Below are 19,953 nucleotides of genomic sequence, written 5' to 3' on the forward strand. Positions count from 1 at the left end.
ACTAGGACATCTACGGGGATTACAAAAACAATTAATGTAACATATACACAAATAACAAACAATACTAAGCCCAACCACGTGGGTGACACTAAAGTCCTATCTAGGTAGAGCGCCCTCTAAGGGCAGTAGTAGGTGGCCTGGAATGTAAGGTGGGAACTCTGGTGATGAGTGTTTCCCAAATCTTCGGAAGCTTAATGCAACCGTATTTATTGAGATTTGGTTGGTTTTTGAGAGCTGCTGCTGCTTCTAAGAAAAGTCTCTCTTTCTTGAATTTGCTGTGATGGAGCATGGTGGTTTTCTTCCATGATTCCCTGTGGGTGGTGTCCAAAACATGGGTCAGCCAAGCCTGAATGGCCATAGTTGTGTTTGAAGATGTAAGACTTGTGTTCCTCTAGACGGATGGATGCTGATCTGCCTGTCTGTCCAAAGTACACCAGCTTACAGGAACAGGGTACTTTGTAAACTCCAGGCAGAGAGAGCGGAGGGAGCTGATCTTTCGTAGAACGGATAAGGGTAGCAAGTTGCAGTGGGGCTTATATGCTGTGTGTAGGTTGTACTGTTTTAGTATCTTGGCTATTTTTTCGGATGTGCCACGGATGTAGGGTATGGTGATGGCATTTTTAAAATCTTGTTGACGAGAAGGACAGGGAATGGGGGAGGAGTTGATTATTTTTTTTTGATACTGCGATCGCTGTAGCCATTGGAGAGGAAAGTGCTGTGTATGTGGGTAAGCTCAGTAGTGAGGGCGGTTCCACTGGAACAAAGATTGTGGGCTCTCTTGGTAAGAGTTTTAATAATGCCATATTGTTGAGAGGGGTGGTGGTGGGAGAGTTTGTGAATGTATCTGCCTGTGTGTGTGGGTTTTCTGTATACGGTGAAGGTAAGTGTATCATTAGGCAGGCGTGTGACTAAGGTGTCTAGGAAGGGTAAACAATCGTTCTTTTCCTTTTCCATAGTGAACTGGATTCTTGGATGTAGACTATTGAGATGACTGAGGAAGGAGTCTAACGTGTCTGGGCCATGAGGCCAAATAGAGAACACATCATCTACATATCTTAGCCAGATAGAAGGTTTGAGTGGAGCTGAATCTATGGCTCGTTTTTCGAAATCTTCCATATAGAAATTGGCAAGGGGGGGTGAGAGGGGGGAACCCATGGCAGTTCCCTCTATCTGCTTGTAGATTTTGTTGTTCCAAGAGAAATACCCAGAGTTAATGGCAAAGGAAAGAATCGCGCTACCTACATCCCGCTAGAACACGACCCCACAAAAACACAAGTTAAGAAACTAAAAATTTTACTCAAAAAAGTATCTTCCTAGCCCCCTGACGTCCCGAAAAAACTTAAACCTTTCCGCTCCCGTCCCCCCCCCCCCCCCCCCCCGAATATACGGTTTACCAAAAATCCATAAACCCAATTCCCCACTCAGGCCTATAGTAGATGCCACCAATGCACCTTGCTATAGACTATCTAAACAGCTGGCCAACTCTCTGATCCCCCTCACCGGAAGGTCCCCTTCCTATATAAAAAACTCGACCCACTTTAAAGCCCTCACAGAAAATTTAACCTTGAATAAGACAGACATATTGGTAAGCTTTGATATCTCCTCTTTGTTTACCAATATTCCCTTAATTGACACCTTATCTCTCTTAGAAAACGTTTTTCCCTCTGACATCTTAGATCTCTTTTCCTTTGCCATTAACTCTGGGTATTTCTCTTGGAACAACAAAATCTACAAGCAGATAGAGGGAACTGCCATGGGTTCCCCCCTCACACCCCCTTACCAATTTCTATATGGAAGATTTCGAAAAACGAGCCATAGATTCAGCCCCACTCAAACCTTCTATCTGGCTAAGATATGTAGATGATGTGTTCTCTATTTGGCCTCATAGCCCAGACACGTTAGACTCCTTCCTCAGTCATCTCAATAGTCTACATCCAAGAATCCAGTTCACTATGGAAAAGGAAAAGAACAATTGTTTACCCTTCCTAGACACCTTAGTCACACGCCTGCCTAATGATACACTTACCTTCACCGTATACAGAAAACCCACAAACACAGGCAGATACATTCACAAACTCTCCCACCATCACCCCTCTCAACAATATGGCATTATTAAAACTCTTACCAAGAGAGCCCACAATCTTTGTTCCAGTGGAACCGCCCTCACTACTGAGCTTAACCACATACACAGCACTTTCCTCTCCAATGGCTACAGCGATCACAGTATCAAAAAAAATAATCAACTCCTCCCCCATTCCCTGTCCTTCTCGTCAACAAGATTTTAAAAATGCCATCACCATACCCTACATCCGTGGCACATCCAAAAAAATAGCCAAGATACTAAAACAGTGCAACCTACACACAGCATATAAGCCCCACCGCAAACTTGCTACCCTTATCCGTTCTACGAAAGATCAGCTCCCTCCTCTCTCTCTCTGTCTGGAGTTTACAAAGTACCCTGTTCCTGTAAGCTGGCGTACTTTGGACAGACAGGCAGATCAGCATCCATCTGTCTAGAGGAACACAAGTCTTACATCTTCAAACACAACTATGGCCATTCAGGCTTGGCTGATCATGTTTTGGACACCACCCACAGGGAATCATGGAAGAAAACCACCATGCTCCATCACAGCAAATTCAAGAAAGAGAGACTTTTCTTAGAAGCAGCAGCAGCTCTCAAAAACCAACCAAATCTCAATAAATACGGTTGCATTAAGCTTCCGAAGATTTGGGAAACACTCATCACCAGAGTTCCCACCTTACATTCCAGGCCACCTACTACTGCCCTTAGAGGGCGCTCTACCTAGATAGGACTTTAGTGTCACCCACGTGGTTGGGCTTAGTATTGTTTGTTATTTGTGTATATGTTACATTAATTGTTTTTGTAATCCCCGTAGATGTCCTAGTGACTAGGATGAAATATAGGAAGTATTAAATTCTATTTTAATTCTTTTTGAGTGTTGTAAAAAATCCATTAAGCCTCCAACATCATGTCCTCACAGCACTTAAGCCTCTACACACGTAGAATAAAGTTGCCATTATAAATATTTAGTGCTTTTTGTTGGAATGTTTTTCACAAAATTTTTTATTTTTATAATTATCTTATACTTTTGATAATTTATTCACTGTAAATGCATTGCTATCTTGCATTTCTGTAATTTTTTATTTATTCTTTCAGCTGCATATATATATATATATATATATATTTTTTTTTTTTTTTTTTTTTTTTACTTAGATAGCACATTGTTTCCTGTTGTTTTATTTATTCTGAATTGTCTGTCCTTATATTATTCCTATCATTATTCTATCAAGTATTCATCGTAAAGATTCAAGATGAATATCTTCTTCTGGACATTTCTGCTTTCCCCAATTCTGGTTTGATTTTTAGATTACACAAGACTTGAAGAGTCTCCAAGTTCCCCACATCAGCTTTCTGCTACCACAAAGCTTTTAAAAAAAGAAGGTTAGTATTTTCTTACTATGTTAATTAAAGTGTATCAAAAGTAAATTTAATTATTTGTGCTGGAAATATATGTATCTATTTAAATAATCTGTAAGTTACTATTTTTGAAGTTTATTACAAAAAGCTTAGGAGACCAAGCCTGGTAAGAAAACCAAATGAGATTACAAAGGAAAGTAGCCAAAAAAGCCAATAGCAATCTCTAAACTGTTTGGTTCTTTTGCTACATGGTAAGTAAAAGGAAAAATGAATATGAAAGGTTAACTTTAATTAATACCAATGGTAAAAAAGTGATAGAAACAGATTAAGTAGTTGAATTATTGAGTGAACACTCAATAAGTATCATTCATGTGGAACTGTTGACGTAACAAATGAGACGGGAAATAATGTGGGAATAGGGGTAAATGAACTGAAGATGCTTAGGATATTGTAGAACCATCTCGATGTGAGAATAGGCATAGGCTTCTCGTATTAGTTTAATAAAGTCAATTGCAATTATCACCAATATCAAATTTGTGATACAGCAGACTATCAATAGCAAAGCCCTAGGTGTGGCATAAAGATGATTCGTTATGCCACAAGGTTTGCTATAATGAATTTAGAGTAAAACTACTATTCAAAATAGAAAATCATGGGAAACAGAACAAATGTTCATCACAGGAAATAGCACAAATTGCTAGAAATAGAACTAAACAATTCTTGAAAAATAAAACTAAATTTTAAAAAAATCACCAGAAACAGGACAAAGGAAATCTTACATTGATGATAGAACTCAAAGGATTGATAGAAACCATGCATAAAATGACATGAAAGAGCACAAATTCAAACAATAATGAGAGACAAAGAACTGCAAGAGAAACAAAGGCTTAATTTTTCTATCAACATTCTTCAGCCATTTGTTAAGGAGGAACTAAAAAGAGCTCTCCTACAATCTCACCCTAGTGCAGTAGGGCCTGATGACATCCATTATGAAATGATAAAACATCTACCATCATCTTTCTGGATCTTCTTCTCTTATTATACAATAGAATACTTGCAGAGGAAGAGCTTCCAAATTCTTAGCATAAGTCAATTGTCATTGCTATCCCAAAACCAGGAAAAGATCCAACACAAGCAAATAATTATCGACCCATTGCTCTGACCAGCTGTCTTTGTAAGATACTAGAGAAAATGGTTAATGCCTGACTTCTCTGGTATTTAGAAAGCAACAGTCTTCTCTCCAGTACACAATGTGGTTTCCGTAGACATCATTCAACTTTAGACCATTTGGTATCTTTTAGAAACTTGTATAAGAGATGTATTTCTGAAGCGAGAACATCTCGTTTCAGTTTTCTTTGACATGGAAAAGTTTATGGCACAGCCTGGAGATGTGGCATATTAAAATGTCTCTATAACCTAGGTCTCAAAGGACACCTCCCTGTATTTATTAAAAACTTTCTGTCCAGGCGAACTTTCCAAGTCAGAGTGAGAAGTAAACTATCTCGACCATATCATCAAGAATAGGGTGTTCCCCAAGGCTGTGTCTTAAGTGTGACCGTTTTTGCTATTAAAATTAACTCAATCATTGAACAGCTTCCTCCCACTGTAGACAATGCTCTATATGTTGATGACTTCACAATTTACTGTCACTCACGTAACATTAGGGTAATTGAAAGACAACTTTAGCAAGCAATTGATCATGTATCTCTGTGGGCTCTTAATAATGGGTTTAGGTTTTCAACAGAAAAAAGTGTCTGTGTACACTTCTGTCGAAAACACACTCATTACCCAGATCCTGAATTAAGAATGGGACATACTGTTATTCCAGTAACTACAGAAACCAAGTTCTTAAGACTCATCTTTGACAGAAAACTTGCATTTCTAGTACACATTCATCAATTAAGAGAAAAGTGCAAAAAAAACTTGGAACTTTTTTCGCACTCTATCCTCTACTGAGTGGGATGCTGATCGAGCTTCATTGCTCCATTATCGTGCACTTATACGTTCAAAGCTGGATTATGGGTTCCAAATCTATGGTTCTACAAGACAGAGTAACCTATGATGGTTGGATTCCATCCATCATCAGAGTATATGGATAGCTACTGGTGCCTTTTGCACATCATCCACTCAAAGTCTTTATGTTGAAGAAAATGAACCGGCTCTATCACTTCGACAGAAACAGTTATCTCTTAATTATGCCCTAAAAATAAAATCTCCCTCAGATCATCCTACATGGACTAGTATCTTCTCTCTGCATTGGGAAACTCAATATCATACACGTCAAACTACTATACATCCTTTTGGTATGTGTGTTAAAGAAACTGTGCAAGCTGTTGGTATAAATATTGACAACATTAGCTACACTAAACATAACGGCATCCCTCAAATGCAGGTTTGCACACCATCCTGCAACCTCTCACTTTGTCAGCTACAGGAATCTTATACTCCATCCAACTACCTGTAATTGTTTGATGCATACAAAGCAGCACATGCTGATTTCTTACCCATCTATACTGATGGTTGAAGAACTAATGCCTCTATTGGCTGTGCTGCTCTGTTCCCTGACATTATCTCAAATCAGATCCCACCAGACTGCGGTAATTATACAGCAGAGTTAACCATACCATTCAGCTTGCACTTGTACATATAAAAGAAAACTGCTACCAAAAGTGCATAATTTACACAGGCTTATTGAGCTCTTTACAGGCTGTCTCCTCTCCTATGTATAATCCACACCCAGTACTTTATGAGGTGCTACACCTGTTTCACAAAATGAAAATCCTTAATTTTGATGTTCAATTCTGCTGGATTCCCAGACACATCGGAATTAAGGGAAATGAGGCTGCAGATGCAGCTGCTAAATCAGCTCATATCTTCTCCACATACTGTTTGACAGTTCCATATACAGACTACAGACAGCTTATAAGATCAAGACTAATTGCTCAGTGAGAGTCAACATGACAGGAAACATTGACAAACAAATGATATGACATTAAACCTGAAATTAAGCACTGGCATTCTAGTCAACGTACAAATAGAAGGGAGGAGGTTGTTCTTGCTAGGCTCTGCATAGGTCACAGTTACCTTACGCATTCTTATTTACTGAGAGCTAATGGCCTCCCATATGTGAAAACTGCAATACACAGCTCACTATTTATCATATTCCGAGTCTGCTAGCAGACTCGGGCAGATTGCATGATGTTTTTAATTTTTTAGAAAGAATTACTTTGTACAAACAAATTTGACTGTAAATTTGTTTATATGTAAATACTGTATTGCTTAAATTAACTTTTATACATACATATTATTCATTAGTTTGAATTTTGACCGATTATGTATTACTGTAGGCCTTGATCTTGTATGTTTGTGTCACTTTGTTGTAATTTTGCTAATATGTAATGCTATATAAAATTCCTTTCTGATTCTTTATGTATAAGTAAATAACATTTGTTGTAATCTTACTACAACAAATGTAGATACTGCTTTCCTTGACTTGTTTTGTATATGCATATGTTAACCTATACTGTTATCTATTTATGTACTGCTGAAACCTCTGCAGTAATTTTGTTTATATATAGATACTGTATTGTTTAACTTAAATTTTATGTATGCATTTTATTTACTACTTTATTTTTCAACTAATCATGCATTGCTGTAGGACACCTTGTCTATTTGTGTACCTTCTAGTAATTCTGTTTATACTGCATTGCTAAATTTAATTTTCATCCATGCATATTGTATAATAATCCCTTTTTGCCTATTTTTCTACTGCTGTAAAAGCATCTGTTATAATTTTACATATATGTAGATACTGCATTCCTAGGCTTAGTGTTGCATATTTATATTAACTATTTTTATACTACCGGAACTAGATTTTTTTTTTTTTGTTGTTGTTGGAAGTTTTTTCCCACTTGGTTAGATTATAAAATTTAGTTTAATCCTTTATCCAAGTGTAAGCGAAAAAGTTTGCGCCCGAAGTATCTTCAGGACTGAGGCAACTCGTGGTAAAGATGGACCAAGCTCTCATCACTCCTTGCAGACATATATAATCCTATGCATTAAGGGAAGGGCCACTACACAGACCTGTTTCGACCTTTATTGAGGTCTCGTCAGTGGGAGCCAGACCCAGAGGTGGTGATACTAAGGTGGGAGCAATGGAGAAGTCATATTTACCTATACGAGTTGCCAAAAGGTGTCTCACCTTATTATTAAATTACTCTGGATTTAGATAAAGGATTGGATATATTATAGTCTAACCAAGAGGGAAAAAACTTTTAACATCTTTCTCTAAATCCAGAGTAATTTAATAATAAGGTGGTACACCTTTTGTTAACTCGTATAGGTAAATATGACTTCTCCATTGCTCCCACCTTATTATCACCACCTCTGGATCTGGCTCCCTCTGATGAGACCTCAATAAAGGTCGAAACCAGTTGGAAGCTTGGGTGATGAATGGCAATGCTGTAGCCCATGAAGTTTTAACTGAGGCTTGGCTGTTGCTGTCACCCAGGTCCTTGGTGGGAGGGTAATGAATGGCAGTGCTGTAGCCCATGAAGTTAACTGAAGCATGGCTGTTGCTGTTACCCCTCAGATGAGATATGGCAGCTCTGCTTGGTGGTGGGGGTGAGACTGCCACGGTGTAGAGCCAACCGATTCTGAGAGTTCTTCTCAGTGGCAGGGTGAGCCTGTTACTGAGGGGAACAACGCTGAGTTTCTGGAGTTTGACCTGTACTTGAACATTCAATAAAGGTCCAAACCGGTCTGAGTAGTGGCCCTTCCCTTAATGCATTGCATTATATATGCCTGCAAGGAGATGTGCTTTGCATTATGGGAGATTAAGGCCTTTTGGAGCACCATCCAATAATCCATATGCTGCAAATATAACATAGCAAATCTTCAGGAATACATTGTGCATCAGGCAGAAGCAATATCTAAAAAAAAAAAAAATTGGTGTTTACAATGCCAAGCAGCACTGTAAATACCAAATGCATGGAATTCGTATCACGCAGCTCGGCAGATGCCAGGAGGATTTAAAAATATGGACATGAGATTTTCCCTTCATCATGGTTGTTAGTATCGTCCACAGTGATGGCACTAATCTTGCCCCAACATACTGTTGCTACATTCTGTGAATTTCATCACCTGAGCAAATGGGAACAAACGCCACTATTTCTATGTTGTGCTCTGCAATGAACGATTAGTTTTTTTGAAGAAATGGGATCATTGCGGGGGGGGGGGGTGACCTGGCAGAGGTTGTAAATTCAATCATTTCACAACAAGTGAACTGATAACTTGCCAGTGCTGAAAGATAGCATAATCCAGCATGTGTGCTGCATGAGTCCCAACTAGCTGTGTTCTGTTGTCATGCAAGGGATGTAGTTTTTGGCCTACTGGGAAAGGCAGTGTATTGAACAGTACAACCTGTGAATGTATAATAGAAGTGAATAAAAATGTGTTATTTATGTTTGTCATTTTTCTCTTTCTTACACATAGAGAAAAATTAATACACCTATTTTTTTCTTTTTTAATCACCTTTGCATGATAGACAGTATATTCCAGCAAAGTTTTGCAGCATTTGGATCACTGGGTGTTGCTTCACAAAGCCTTAAACATAAATTAAAGTATCCCTTAAACAGAGATACTTGTATTTTGATCACCCTGTATAATGTTTTGTTATATTAATACACAGGAATCTCCATGGAGTCTGAGGATTCACTGCAAGAGGTCCATGCTAATCATTATTCACAATGCCTTCCATATCCCTCCTTAAACTTTTTGTTTGCATAGCACTATTATACTATATACTGCTCTCATAGTGGAATGTAACCTACTCTATTCATTCACCGCTCACCAAGCAAAAAAAATTCTAGTCCTCATATTCTTACTAACCACAGTATACAATTTTCAGAGGCAACCCTTTGTTCTTTTTTATCATGTATTGAAAATTTTCTTCTGCATCTATCTTATAAAATCCCTTTAATATCTTATATTTCTATCACCTCTCCTCTTTTCTGCCAATGAACCAAACTATATAACCCACAGAACTTCAGTCTGTCCTCATATAGAGCACTGCAAACCAGTAACCATTTTGGTCCTCTGCCTCTTCTTCTTCACTTACTCATTTCCAACAGTAATAATAATAATTATTTGGAAGTTTTTTTTTTCCCCACTTGGTTAGACAATAATAAATTTAGTTTAATCCTTTATCCAAGTGTAAGCAAACAAAGTTTACGCCTGAAGTAACTTCAGGACTGGGACAACTCGTGGTAAAGGTGGACCAAGCTCTCATCACTACTTGTCTTAGTATCTTCCATAATGCAAAGCACATCTCCTTGCAGACATATATAATGTAATGCTATGCATTAAGGGAAGGGCATCCAGACCGGTTTCGACCTCTATTTGAGGTCTCGTCAGTGGGAGCCAGACCCAGTGGTGGAGATACTAAGGTGGAAGCAATGGAGAGGTCATATTTACCTATACAAGTTGCCAAAAGGTGTCTCACCTTATTATTAAATTACTCTGGGATTAGAGAAAGATGTTGGATTTTTTTTTTTTTCCTCCATTTGGTTAGACTATAATAAATTTAGTTTAATCTTTTATCCAAGTGTAAGCAAACAAAGTTTGCACCTGAGGTATCTTCAGGACTGAGGCAACTCGTGGTAAAGGTGGATGTGGGTCTGGCTCCCACTGACAAGACCTCAATAAAGGCAAAAACGGTCCAGGTAGTGGCCCTTCCCTTATTGCATAGCATTATATATGTCTGCAAGGCAGTGTGCTTTGCATTATGGGAGATACTAAGACTATTAGTGATGAGAGCTTGTTCCACCTTTACCCCGAGTTGCCTCAGTCCTGAAGATACTTCAGGCGCAAACTTTGTTTGTTTACACTTGGATAAAGGATTAAACTAAATTTATTATAATAATAATTATTATTATTGCAATTCAAGTAAAGTAATATTATTGTTAAACAAGCATCTTCGTGGATTCCTAAAACTCATTGTGGAAGGTCTACACTAACCATTCCCAAGATGCTGATCACACCTTGCTGGAGATTACTAACTTTTGAATCCCCTTCCCTCTGTGTGATCTGCTCTGGCTTAATTTTTTTTTTTTTTAAATGCCAGACTTTCTTACTTTACTTTATTTGATGTGGTTACCAGTTTACTAATTCTATCATCATGCTAGCTGTCTGAATATTTGATTTTCTACAGGCTAATTATCAACAAAGAGATCCTCCTCCTTGGAGACTTCCTATTAATAATTTAAACTGTCTTCTTCTCTAATTTCACAGATAAGCTTTTAAAGGAAGTAGAATTATTTGCTTTCAGTAATGATCTTAAATGACAGATTTGTGTTCTCATTCATAATTATCATGTGAAATGAAATTGTTCTGCTAACTAGAATACTGGACAAGCTTCATTATTCTCCCAACACCCTGTTGGACCTATTCTTAACCAAAATTCTCTCTAAATATGCTGTAGATGCTAGCTTTCCTCACACCTCTAACCATAATCTTGTCCACATTTCATTTTCAATGGATTGACATTCTACTGCTTGGAAAGAAGTCAATGTATACCATAGCTTCAGGAACAAACAGCCATGGCACACACATTAATAAGATGTAGGACCTCCTTTTGCTGCGATGACTGCAGCAATCCTACGGTGCATACTTCTCACAAGCACATGATAGCGATCACTGGGAATGTTGGACCATTCTTACTGTAGACATGTAATGAGGTCCTGGACTGTTGTAGAGTGGACTTCTCTTGACCTCACCTGATACTACAGTTCATCCCACAGATGTTCAGGTCCACAAATGACATACAGCAGCCTTATGACACAGTACATTGTCTTGCTGAAAGAGACAATGGTCAATTTTCCATGAGAATACCACAAAGTAGGAAGTGTTGCATTGTCCAAAATGTTCAGATACCTCTCAGAGTGCAGTGTTCGCACCACAGAGGTCTGATGCCAAACCAGGAAAAACAGTACCATATCATCACCACACTGCCACCTCTGAATTTCATAGTTAGGGTTATGCACTCTGGTAAGAGACGTTCACCAGGCATCCACCACACCGCACCCATCCATCTGCTTATTAGAGGGTGAAGCATGATACTTCATTCCATTACATAGCTTTCCATGTTTCCACGTACGATTGTACACTTTATGCACCACTGAGGACGAAGCTGCATGTTGGTTTTGGTAATGGTGTGGGACTTGCATAATGCAGTCATACCATGGAAACTCATGTTGTGAGCCTTTGGTCTGAATGTTTGTCCAGATTCATGTTCCAGTTGATTCCTGGAACTCCACATTCAACATGTCTGCCGATGAATCGCAGTTTTTGTATGTTATCCTTCATAGCACTCTATGGTCTGGTCATAATTGGTGAGTGTGGTGGATCATCCACTGTGGTAACTCTTGCAGTTCACTTCCCGTGCTTCCATCTCAGTAGGGTATCACTGATTGAACTGGGGTGGCCCAATTTGCCAAACAGATAGGCCTGCAACATGGCATCCTATCACAATGCCTCTTTCAAACTCCATCAGTTCCCTTCTTGCAGCCATTTCAACGAGACAGTTGCAGTGACTTTGGATCATCATATTCCTCCAATTTATACCAGCTACAAACACACGACTTGTTACATAGCATGGTGCACCTTGCCCATTGGGATATCCGTTGACTTCTTTCAGAGCAGTGTATGTTAATATTATAGTATGATATTCCTGACAGGTGTTATGATATTAACTCATGCATTGTACATTGATACTTGGCTGCTAGATATTCCCTCCTGGTTGACTGAGTAATTAACGTACCTTCAACCAACAGGTTGTTGGTTCGAATCCCTTTGTGATCATGGATATGTATGATTGTCTTCAGGTGGCAGATGAAATTCACTGTCTGGTGTGAGAGCACTGGCCCTGCTGATTGGTGGCCTAAAGTGGCTTGCAAAAGTTCCCTGTTTGGTCTAATACAAGGCTTTTGGACTATTTTAAAAAATAAATAAAAAGATACAAAAAATATTTTAAAATTGATAAAAATAGAAAAAAGAAATCCTTCGCCCACCAATGGTACAAAATATACTATATAACCTTTCATGGGTAGGAGCAACATAAAAAAGTAGGAGAATGTCAATATAATTTTAGTATATGTTTTAGAAAAGGGGGGAAAAATGATTTTAGAGTGCATTTCAAACTGATTTTTAATCTTGATTCATTGTTGTTTTCAGTATGGACCCAAACAATGCTGACCATTCCTCCATCTTTTGATTTGACCCAGATTCTAGGTAAGAAAGGATTGCTTTACCTGTTATTTTTCTGAAACTTGAAACAAAATACTTTGCTTTTAGGAAATAAAACCAACAAGTAGTATAACCCTCAGTGCAGGATTTGCAAAAAACTGCGCTGTTAAACTTAAAAATCGCAACTGCATAGCCAAAAATTGTTTATTGTCAAATAAGGAATACCTCTGACATTCTAACTTTCCCTTTGCAAGCGTACTTGAAGCTAAAATGCCATTGATGTCTCAATGGTGAATGCTTTCATCTCCTTTTAATTTTTGTTATATTCTGCGGAATTAAATGAATCTCTGTGTGGTGCTATTGGTTGAAACAAGCCATGCTTGTATATTTTAAAATTCTGCAACAAAAATACTACAGTTGACTCTCCTAGCAAACTCATAAGAACTACAGAAATAGTTCAATTTCTTTTAGCAAAATTGTGCCTATAGGGACTTGTTATTATTATTATTTTTTTTTTAATTGGCATTTGTTGAAATGAGTTGATTGCATCTGTAGCAAAGTAAAGTTCAACTCTCTTTTGGTGTCAGTGTGAAAAAAGAGAAATTTGTTTAAATTTAATACCTATAGAAACAAGTTTCAAATAAAATCAATCACAGTTTTTACTGAACCCTATGTTTCATTAAGATTTTGATAAAAACCTTTTTTAGAAAGCACAAGTTTAAATTTTAAATAATTAACTTTGTTTCTTTTTCAGAGAAAACTATTTCATTAAGAATTCTTAGACTTTGAATCCCTATATATATTAACTGTTAACTATTTCAAAATGTATTTTATTTACCTTATTTATTATAAAGGACTTCAGTTTTATCGTGATGGCCCAATTTTAATTTTTTTTTAGTTTTCTATCGATAGCTTATATTAAATAAATAAATGGGGAACATGTCCAAATTATTCACAGCATGTAATATATTTTGGCCTTGTTTTGAGAGCCATCATTTGAACAGAAAAGTAATAGTAAGAATATAATTTAAATTAAATAAGAGAGGTGTGTGTGTATGTATTATCATTTCATAATTAACATCCATTTCTGATATCAGTCATATCAATGATAAAATGTGAGAGTGTATATTAATAGTTATAAAGAGAAGTTGGGCTCAATGTTCCCCTTACAAATATGAAATTTGTAAGGGGAACATTGAGAATAACAGCTTTTCAAAATTAGAACAAATGCATTTAGTCATTTCTATTTGAGTTCATAAAAAATGAGAAATGACAGTATGGCATATATTCCAATTTGGTGAAACTATTCTTAATGGTTTAAATAGTAGTAACTTACCATGGACTAGGATAGCATATAATATTCGACTGTGCAGGAGTCACTCATAAGTGTGAAACGAGAACGTAGAAATCCTTTTTACATTGTTGTAACTATTATTGCAATCAATGCTCGCTATAATAACTGCTGAATCAAAGTCCCAGTCAAAATCATTATATGATCATCATCATCATAAAATTCCTGACATTTACCCTCAAGGAGTGTACAGGATATGATAGTACTACATGAAACACTTACATCATTACTGACTTCTTACCTACAATTTTCTGCCAAATCAATCTGTTACTGTTACTATCTATTCCCTACATCTGAGGCACCTCGGAAAAAATCAACAAAATCCTAAAAAAAACATGACTTGACCACTTGTTACAGACCACATAGAAAATTGGCATCCCTTATCTGCTCCATTAAAGACCAACCACTTCCCCTAGACCTACCTGGTGTATACCAGGTCCCTTGCAGCTGTAAATTGTCCTACTTTAGCCAAACAGGCAGGACAGCAAATATCAGAATCTCAGAACACAAGGACTACATCCGATTTCACCAGTACAGCCACTCTGGGCTTGCAGACCACGCTCTGGATACTCACCACAGAATAAGGTGGAAGATAGCCACAGTAATACACCACAGCAAGTTCAAATATGAAAGACTATTCATGGAATCAGCCTCAGCCCTTAGGAACATGCCAAACCTCAACAAATTTGGCTGCATGAGACTGCCCCAAATTTGGGAAACATTCATCAGGAGAACTTCAGCCCAAAGACCAAGAACTACCAATATAGCCTACCAGGGGGCACCATCAGGACTTTAGGAAAATGGTAGCTTCCTCGCTTCTTTTCTCATTTGCTGTTATGTAGTACTTGCGTGCACTTGTCTTTATTTTAAGTTCCCAAGAAGATGGCAACGTGACATTGCTGAAATATTGGAAAGTATATATTAAAGTTGATTTAATTTATATTTCTAGTGTACTTGTTCTATAGGTTCTCCATTCACAATGCTTCTGCCTATTTTCATTATCTTTGTCTTGTTATTGCTGACCTTCATACCATATCTATCACAACAGTTATTCACTTTAGTCAGGGAATCTTGTAGACTTGTAGCGGATTTATTTAGAAGTATAATATCCGCATAAAGCAAGGAGCTGACATTAACATTGCAATTTTGATATCAGGTTTAATACCACATTCCTTCATAATGTGATCCATATAGATAATGAATAACAGAGGGGATAATGTACATCCTTGTCTCACACCAGATTTAACATTAAACCATCTCCCTGTACTTCCTTCAATTCTAACTGCTGACTTACAACTCAAATAAAGACTAAGTATAGCTTGATATAATGATCCACTTACACCATACAACTGTAGCATTTTGAATAGCTTATCTCTTGGTTCCTTGTCATATGCTTTTTCCAGATCTACAAAACTTAAATACAGATCTTTGTTATATTCCCATGACTTTTCAACTATTTGTCGTAAAGTATATATATCTGTTCCTGACAGCCTCTATTTGGCCTGAATCCAGCTTGTTCCTCACCAAGCTTCTCTTCCACAATCCTTCTCAACTGTTTCTCAAGTATACTAGCATACTTGAAGAATGCCCCAGAATGCCAATTCTGGGTCATTCTTCAAGATTTCCAGTAATTTTTCATGAGGGGAAGAGCTTCCTTCAAACACCATTCACTTAATAATGTTGGAGGCTTAGTGGAATTTTTACAACACTTAGAAAGGATTAAAAAAGAATTTAATACTTCCTATATTTCGTCCTAGTCTCTAGGACATCTACGGGGATTACAAAAATAACTAATGTAACATAACACAAATATCATACAATACTAAGCCCAACCACGTGGGTGACACTAAAGTCCTATCTAGGTGGAGCGCCCTCTAAGGGCGGTTGTAGGTGGCCTGGAATGTAAGGTGGGATCTCTGGTGATGAGTGTTTCCCAAATCTTTGGAAGCTTAATGCAACCGTATTTATTAAGATTTGGTTGATTTCTAAGAGCTGCTGCTGCTGCTAAGAATAGTCTCTGTTTCTTGAATTTGCTGTGATGGAGCATGGTGGTTTTCTTCCATGATACTCTGTGGGTGGTGTCCAAGACATGGTCAGCCAAGCCTGTATGATATTTGTGTTATGTTACATTAGTTATTTTTGTAATCCCCGTAGATGTCCTAGCAACTAGGAAGAAATATAGGAAGTATTAAATTCTTTTTTAATCCTTTCTGAGTGTTGTAAAAAATCCATTAAGCCTCCAACATTATGTCCTCACAGCACTAATGTAAACATTATGTCCTCACAGCACTTAAGCCTCTACACAACCTCTTAGCAAATGTTCACTTAGTGCAGCCTTTTGCCTTTTATCCTGTTGAGTGCTACCATGTGACCCTTTGTGTGTGATTTGAAAATATGAATGTGTACCTACTTTCTGTGTGAAATTATCATTTATACAAATTACCACAAGCTGATTTTTTGGATTGTTTTGCTGCCAACCTGGCAAAGAACACTCGTTTTGCTAATCTTTCTTCACCCATTCTGTTTAAGTGACCCCACCTGAGATTACCTCTGCTAACGCATTCCTGGATGCTGACGATGTCAAGTTCTTTCCTAATATCCTCATTTTTAATATGATATTACCATTGATGCCATCTGTTCACAATTCTAATCTTTCTCAGGATTCTCATATCTGTGGTCTCTAGTCTTTGGTCAAGTGTTTTACTTCTGACCCAGCTCTCAGATCCATAAGTTAAAACTGGTTTGAACACTGTCTTGTATATAGCTAATTTAGTGTTCTGACTAATTTCTCTCTTATTCCATATGAATTTCTTCAATTGACTTCTCACCATACCAGCTTTGCTGCTTCTGTTGTCTATTTCTATATTGAATTTACCATCTTCACTAAAAATCCTGCCTAAGTAGCTGAAATGTTTTACTTGTTCCACAGGTTCTCCATTCACAACACAGTTGACATTTTCAATGATTCTGCCTATTTTCATTGTCTTTGTCTTTTTATTGCCAACCTTCATACCATATCTATTACAACAGTTATTCAATTTAGTCGGAGAATCTTCAGACTTGTAGCGGATTTATTTAGAAGTATAACATCGTCCGCATAAAGGAAAGAGCTGACTTTAACATCTCCAATTTTGATATCGTGCTTAATACCACTTTCCTTCATAATGTGATCCATATAGATAATGAATAATAGAGGGGATAATGTACATCCTTGTCTCACACCAGATTTAACATTAAACCATCTTCCTGTACTTCCTTCAATTCTAACTGCTGACTTACAACTCAAATAAAGACTAAGTATTGCTTGATATAATGCCCCATTGACACCATATAGCTGTAGCGTGTTGAATAGCTTCTCTCTTGGCACCTTGTCATATGCCTTTTCCAAATCGACAAAACTTAAATACAGATCTTTGTTATATTCCCATGCTTTCTCAACTATTTGTCGTAAAGTGAAGATCTTATACTGACAGCCTCTATTTGGCCTGAATCCAGCTTGTTCTTCACCCCGCTTTTCTTCCACAATTCTTCTCAATTGTTTCTCAAATATACTTGCATAGATCTTGCCAGGAACACTTATGTAGGGAAATACCTCTGTTAGTTTTATTTCCCTTTTTATATATGGGTACTATGAGAGCTCTACTCCAATCATCGGGAATTCGTCCCTCTGTCCAGGCTTTCTGAACTCTGCAATGCAGCCACTTTTAAACTACCATACTTCAGAATTTCTGGTCGAATATCAACTACTCCTGCTGCCTTTCCACATTTTAAGCCTTTGATGGCTTTTTCTACTTCAAGTATGGATATGTATTCCTGACTGCATGCCCTGTCAGTGTTTTTTACCAGTGTGCTGTCATCACTGCTTGTTTCATTTAGCAATTTTTCAAAGTAATTACTCCATACTTCAAGGATATCTTTTTCTTCCATTTTTATGTCACCTTTATCATCTCTAACTCCTTTTACAGCACTCTTTCTTCCATTCCTAAGCTTCTTCAACAATCTCCAGAATATTTTGCCACCTTCTTGATATTTATTTTCTATATTCTTGCCAAAGTCTTCCAGTGACTTTTGTTTAGCTAGTTTTACAGTGTTTAGCATTCTTGCATTTGTCCCTGTATTCTCTAAGAGCACAAGCTGATTTATTTGCCAGGAACTTTTGGTATGCTTATTTCTTTTCCTTCACTACCTCTTTAACTTCCTGTGTCCACCAGGGAGTTCTAATTTTTCTATCCTTGCAGACAACTTCGCCACATGCCTCTCTAGCTGAATCAATCAGGGCTTTCTTCAAGGCTTGCCACTGAATCTCCAAGGTTTGATTCCTGTTCTCAAACTCTCATATTAATCCCTGAAAATAATTAACATCAGATAATTTTTTTAATTGAGTTAAAGGAGATTAAGTGTCTTGAGTTTGTTTTTTCATAAAGAGCTAATTTCACTTTTGGTCAAATGATTCCTACCAAAATAAGAAATGGGACAAATTTTGCATTAATGCAGTTGGTTTTCTTAAATTCGTGAAGTCTCTACAGTCCAGGATTATTCAGAATATATTCATCATATTTGAGTTGACAGTTCTTAGTTTATCAAGAATTTTCTCTTAAGTTTTGGATTAACATTATGGTTAATTATCACCATGATGTGAAGTATAATAATCTTAATATTGCATTAATAATAGCAGCAGTGTGCATTACATTGTGCAGTAGACATTTGTCAGTTTTGTTAGAAATCCCATCTGGGCTCAATGCTTTCCTCTTAAGTTTGGTGATGATTTCATTTACTAAAGGAAGGATGTTGGCTGGATGAGTTTTTGCTGTCTATGCATATAGTGTGCATATATAGCGTATTACATACTCGGGTGTCTTGGTAGATTGTTTCCTCTCCTGAGATTTTTTTGTGAATTCTGGAATACACCAGTGCTGACCATCATGACTTCTCTCTTCCTCCTATGCATAAATAACCTGTCTTGGATCCTATCCATAGTTTTGCCGATGATAGCATGCTCTTCTTCATTTGATAAACTATAGTGCACAATCACTGAACAAATAATTGAATGCTCTTCCTTTTTGAATGTTAGTTTTACTTTCACTGAATAGACTTATTTTTCAATCCAAAATTTTTGCTGATTTTCATCCATTAAAACAATTGTGTTCTTGTTGTGCCTATTTGTTTGCATTATATGCTCTTACATCTACACCCATCCTTATTAAAAAATTTCCTGTGAATGTCGTCATCTTACCTCAATATATAATAATAAAGTGATCAATTCAGTGCTGATTTGTGTATATAAAGTTTTTGTATAATAATTATAAAGTCATAATTTTTTTTAAAGGAGACTTTTTCACCTTTGGTCATGAACAGTGTACCAATACTGATAATCTTGACAGTAGTGCAGATGATGTGGATATGTTCAGTAACTCATCGCTGCGTCGAAAATTATTTTCAAATGGTGAAGGAAACTCCCCTCCTGAGTATGTATGATTTTTAAAAATGTTTTGATATTAAAAGCTGCATTAATTAGATATTTCTTCTTTATATATATATATATATATATAAAGATAAGCCAAAATTTGGAACATTTTTATGTCACGTGTTTTGTCTCTTCATTGTTTTGAGCCGGGTTAAGGCGAAATTTGAAACATTTCACATCCAACAATGTGTTTGCCTTCATGAAACAACAATTTGTTGGACGTAAACAATGGAGAACTAGCTTACCAGCCCAGAACTCTGCAATGATATATATATATATATATATATATATATATATATATCATTGCAGATAAATTGTATTTTGAATATTTTTAGAGATATCATTACAGTTCTGTATTTCCATATCAGTTTGTGTTCAGCACATCACTTAAAGATACAATACAATAAATACTAAAGTTAGCTTGCAACTTTCATTGCTAATTCTAACCAGTGTCAT

At 37.0% G+C, this 19,953-nt stretch overlaps 1 protein-coding gene across 2 annotated transcripts in view; it reads left to right on the top strand.

Moving 5' to 3' along the window:
- The window catches only part of bora (aurora kinase A activator-like protein bora), a 123,119-nt gene that overhangs the window by 52,740 nt on the left and 50,426 nt on the right, over window positions 1-19,953 (top strand). For both annotated transcript variants that reach the window (XM_090406464.1, XM_090406465.1), the window contains 3 exons: window positions 3,389-3,463; window positions 12,671-12,727; window positions 19,360-19,498. In XM_090406464.1, the coding sequence (XP_090262590.1) occupies window positions 3,389-3,463; window positions 12,671-12,727; window positions 19,360-19,498 (271 nt within the window). The remainder of the gene's footprint in view (window positions 1-3,388; window positions 3,464-12,670; window positions 12,728-19,359; window positions 19,499-19,953) is intronic.

This window comes from Typopeltis vanoorti, chromosome 16 (assembly GCF_054136105.1).
Source record: "Typopeltis vanoorti isolate ZY-2024b chromosome 16, IOZ_Tvanoo_1.0, whole genome shotgun sequence".
In the NCBI taxonomy this organism is placed as follows: domain Eukaryota; kingdom Metazoa; phylum Arthropoda; class Arachnida; order Uropygi; family Thelyphonidae; genus Typopeltis; species Typopeltis vanoorti.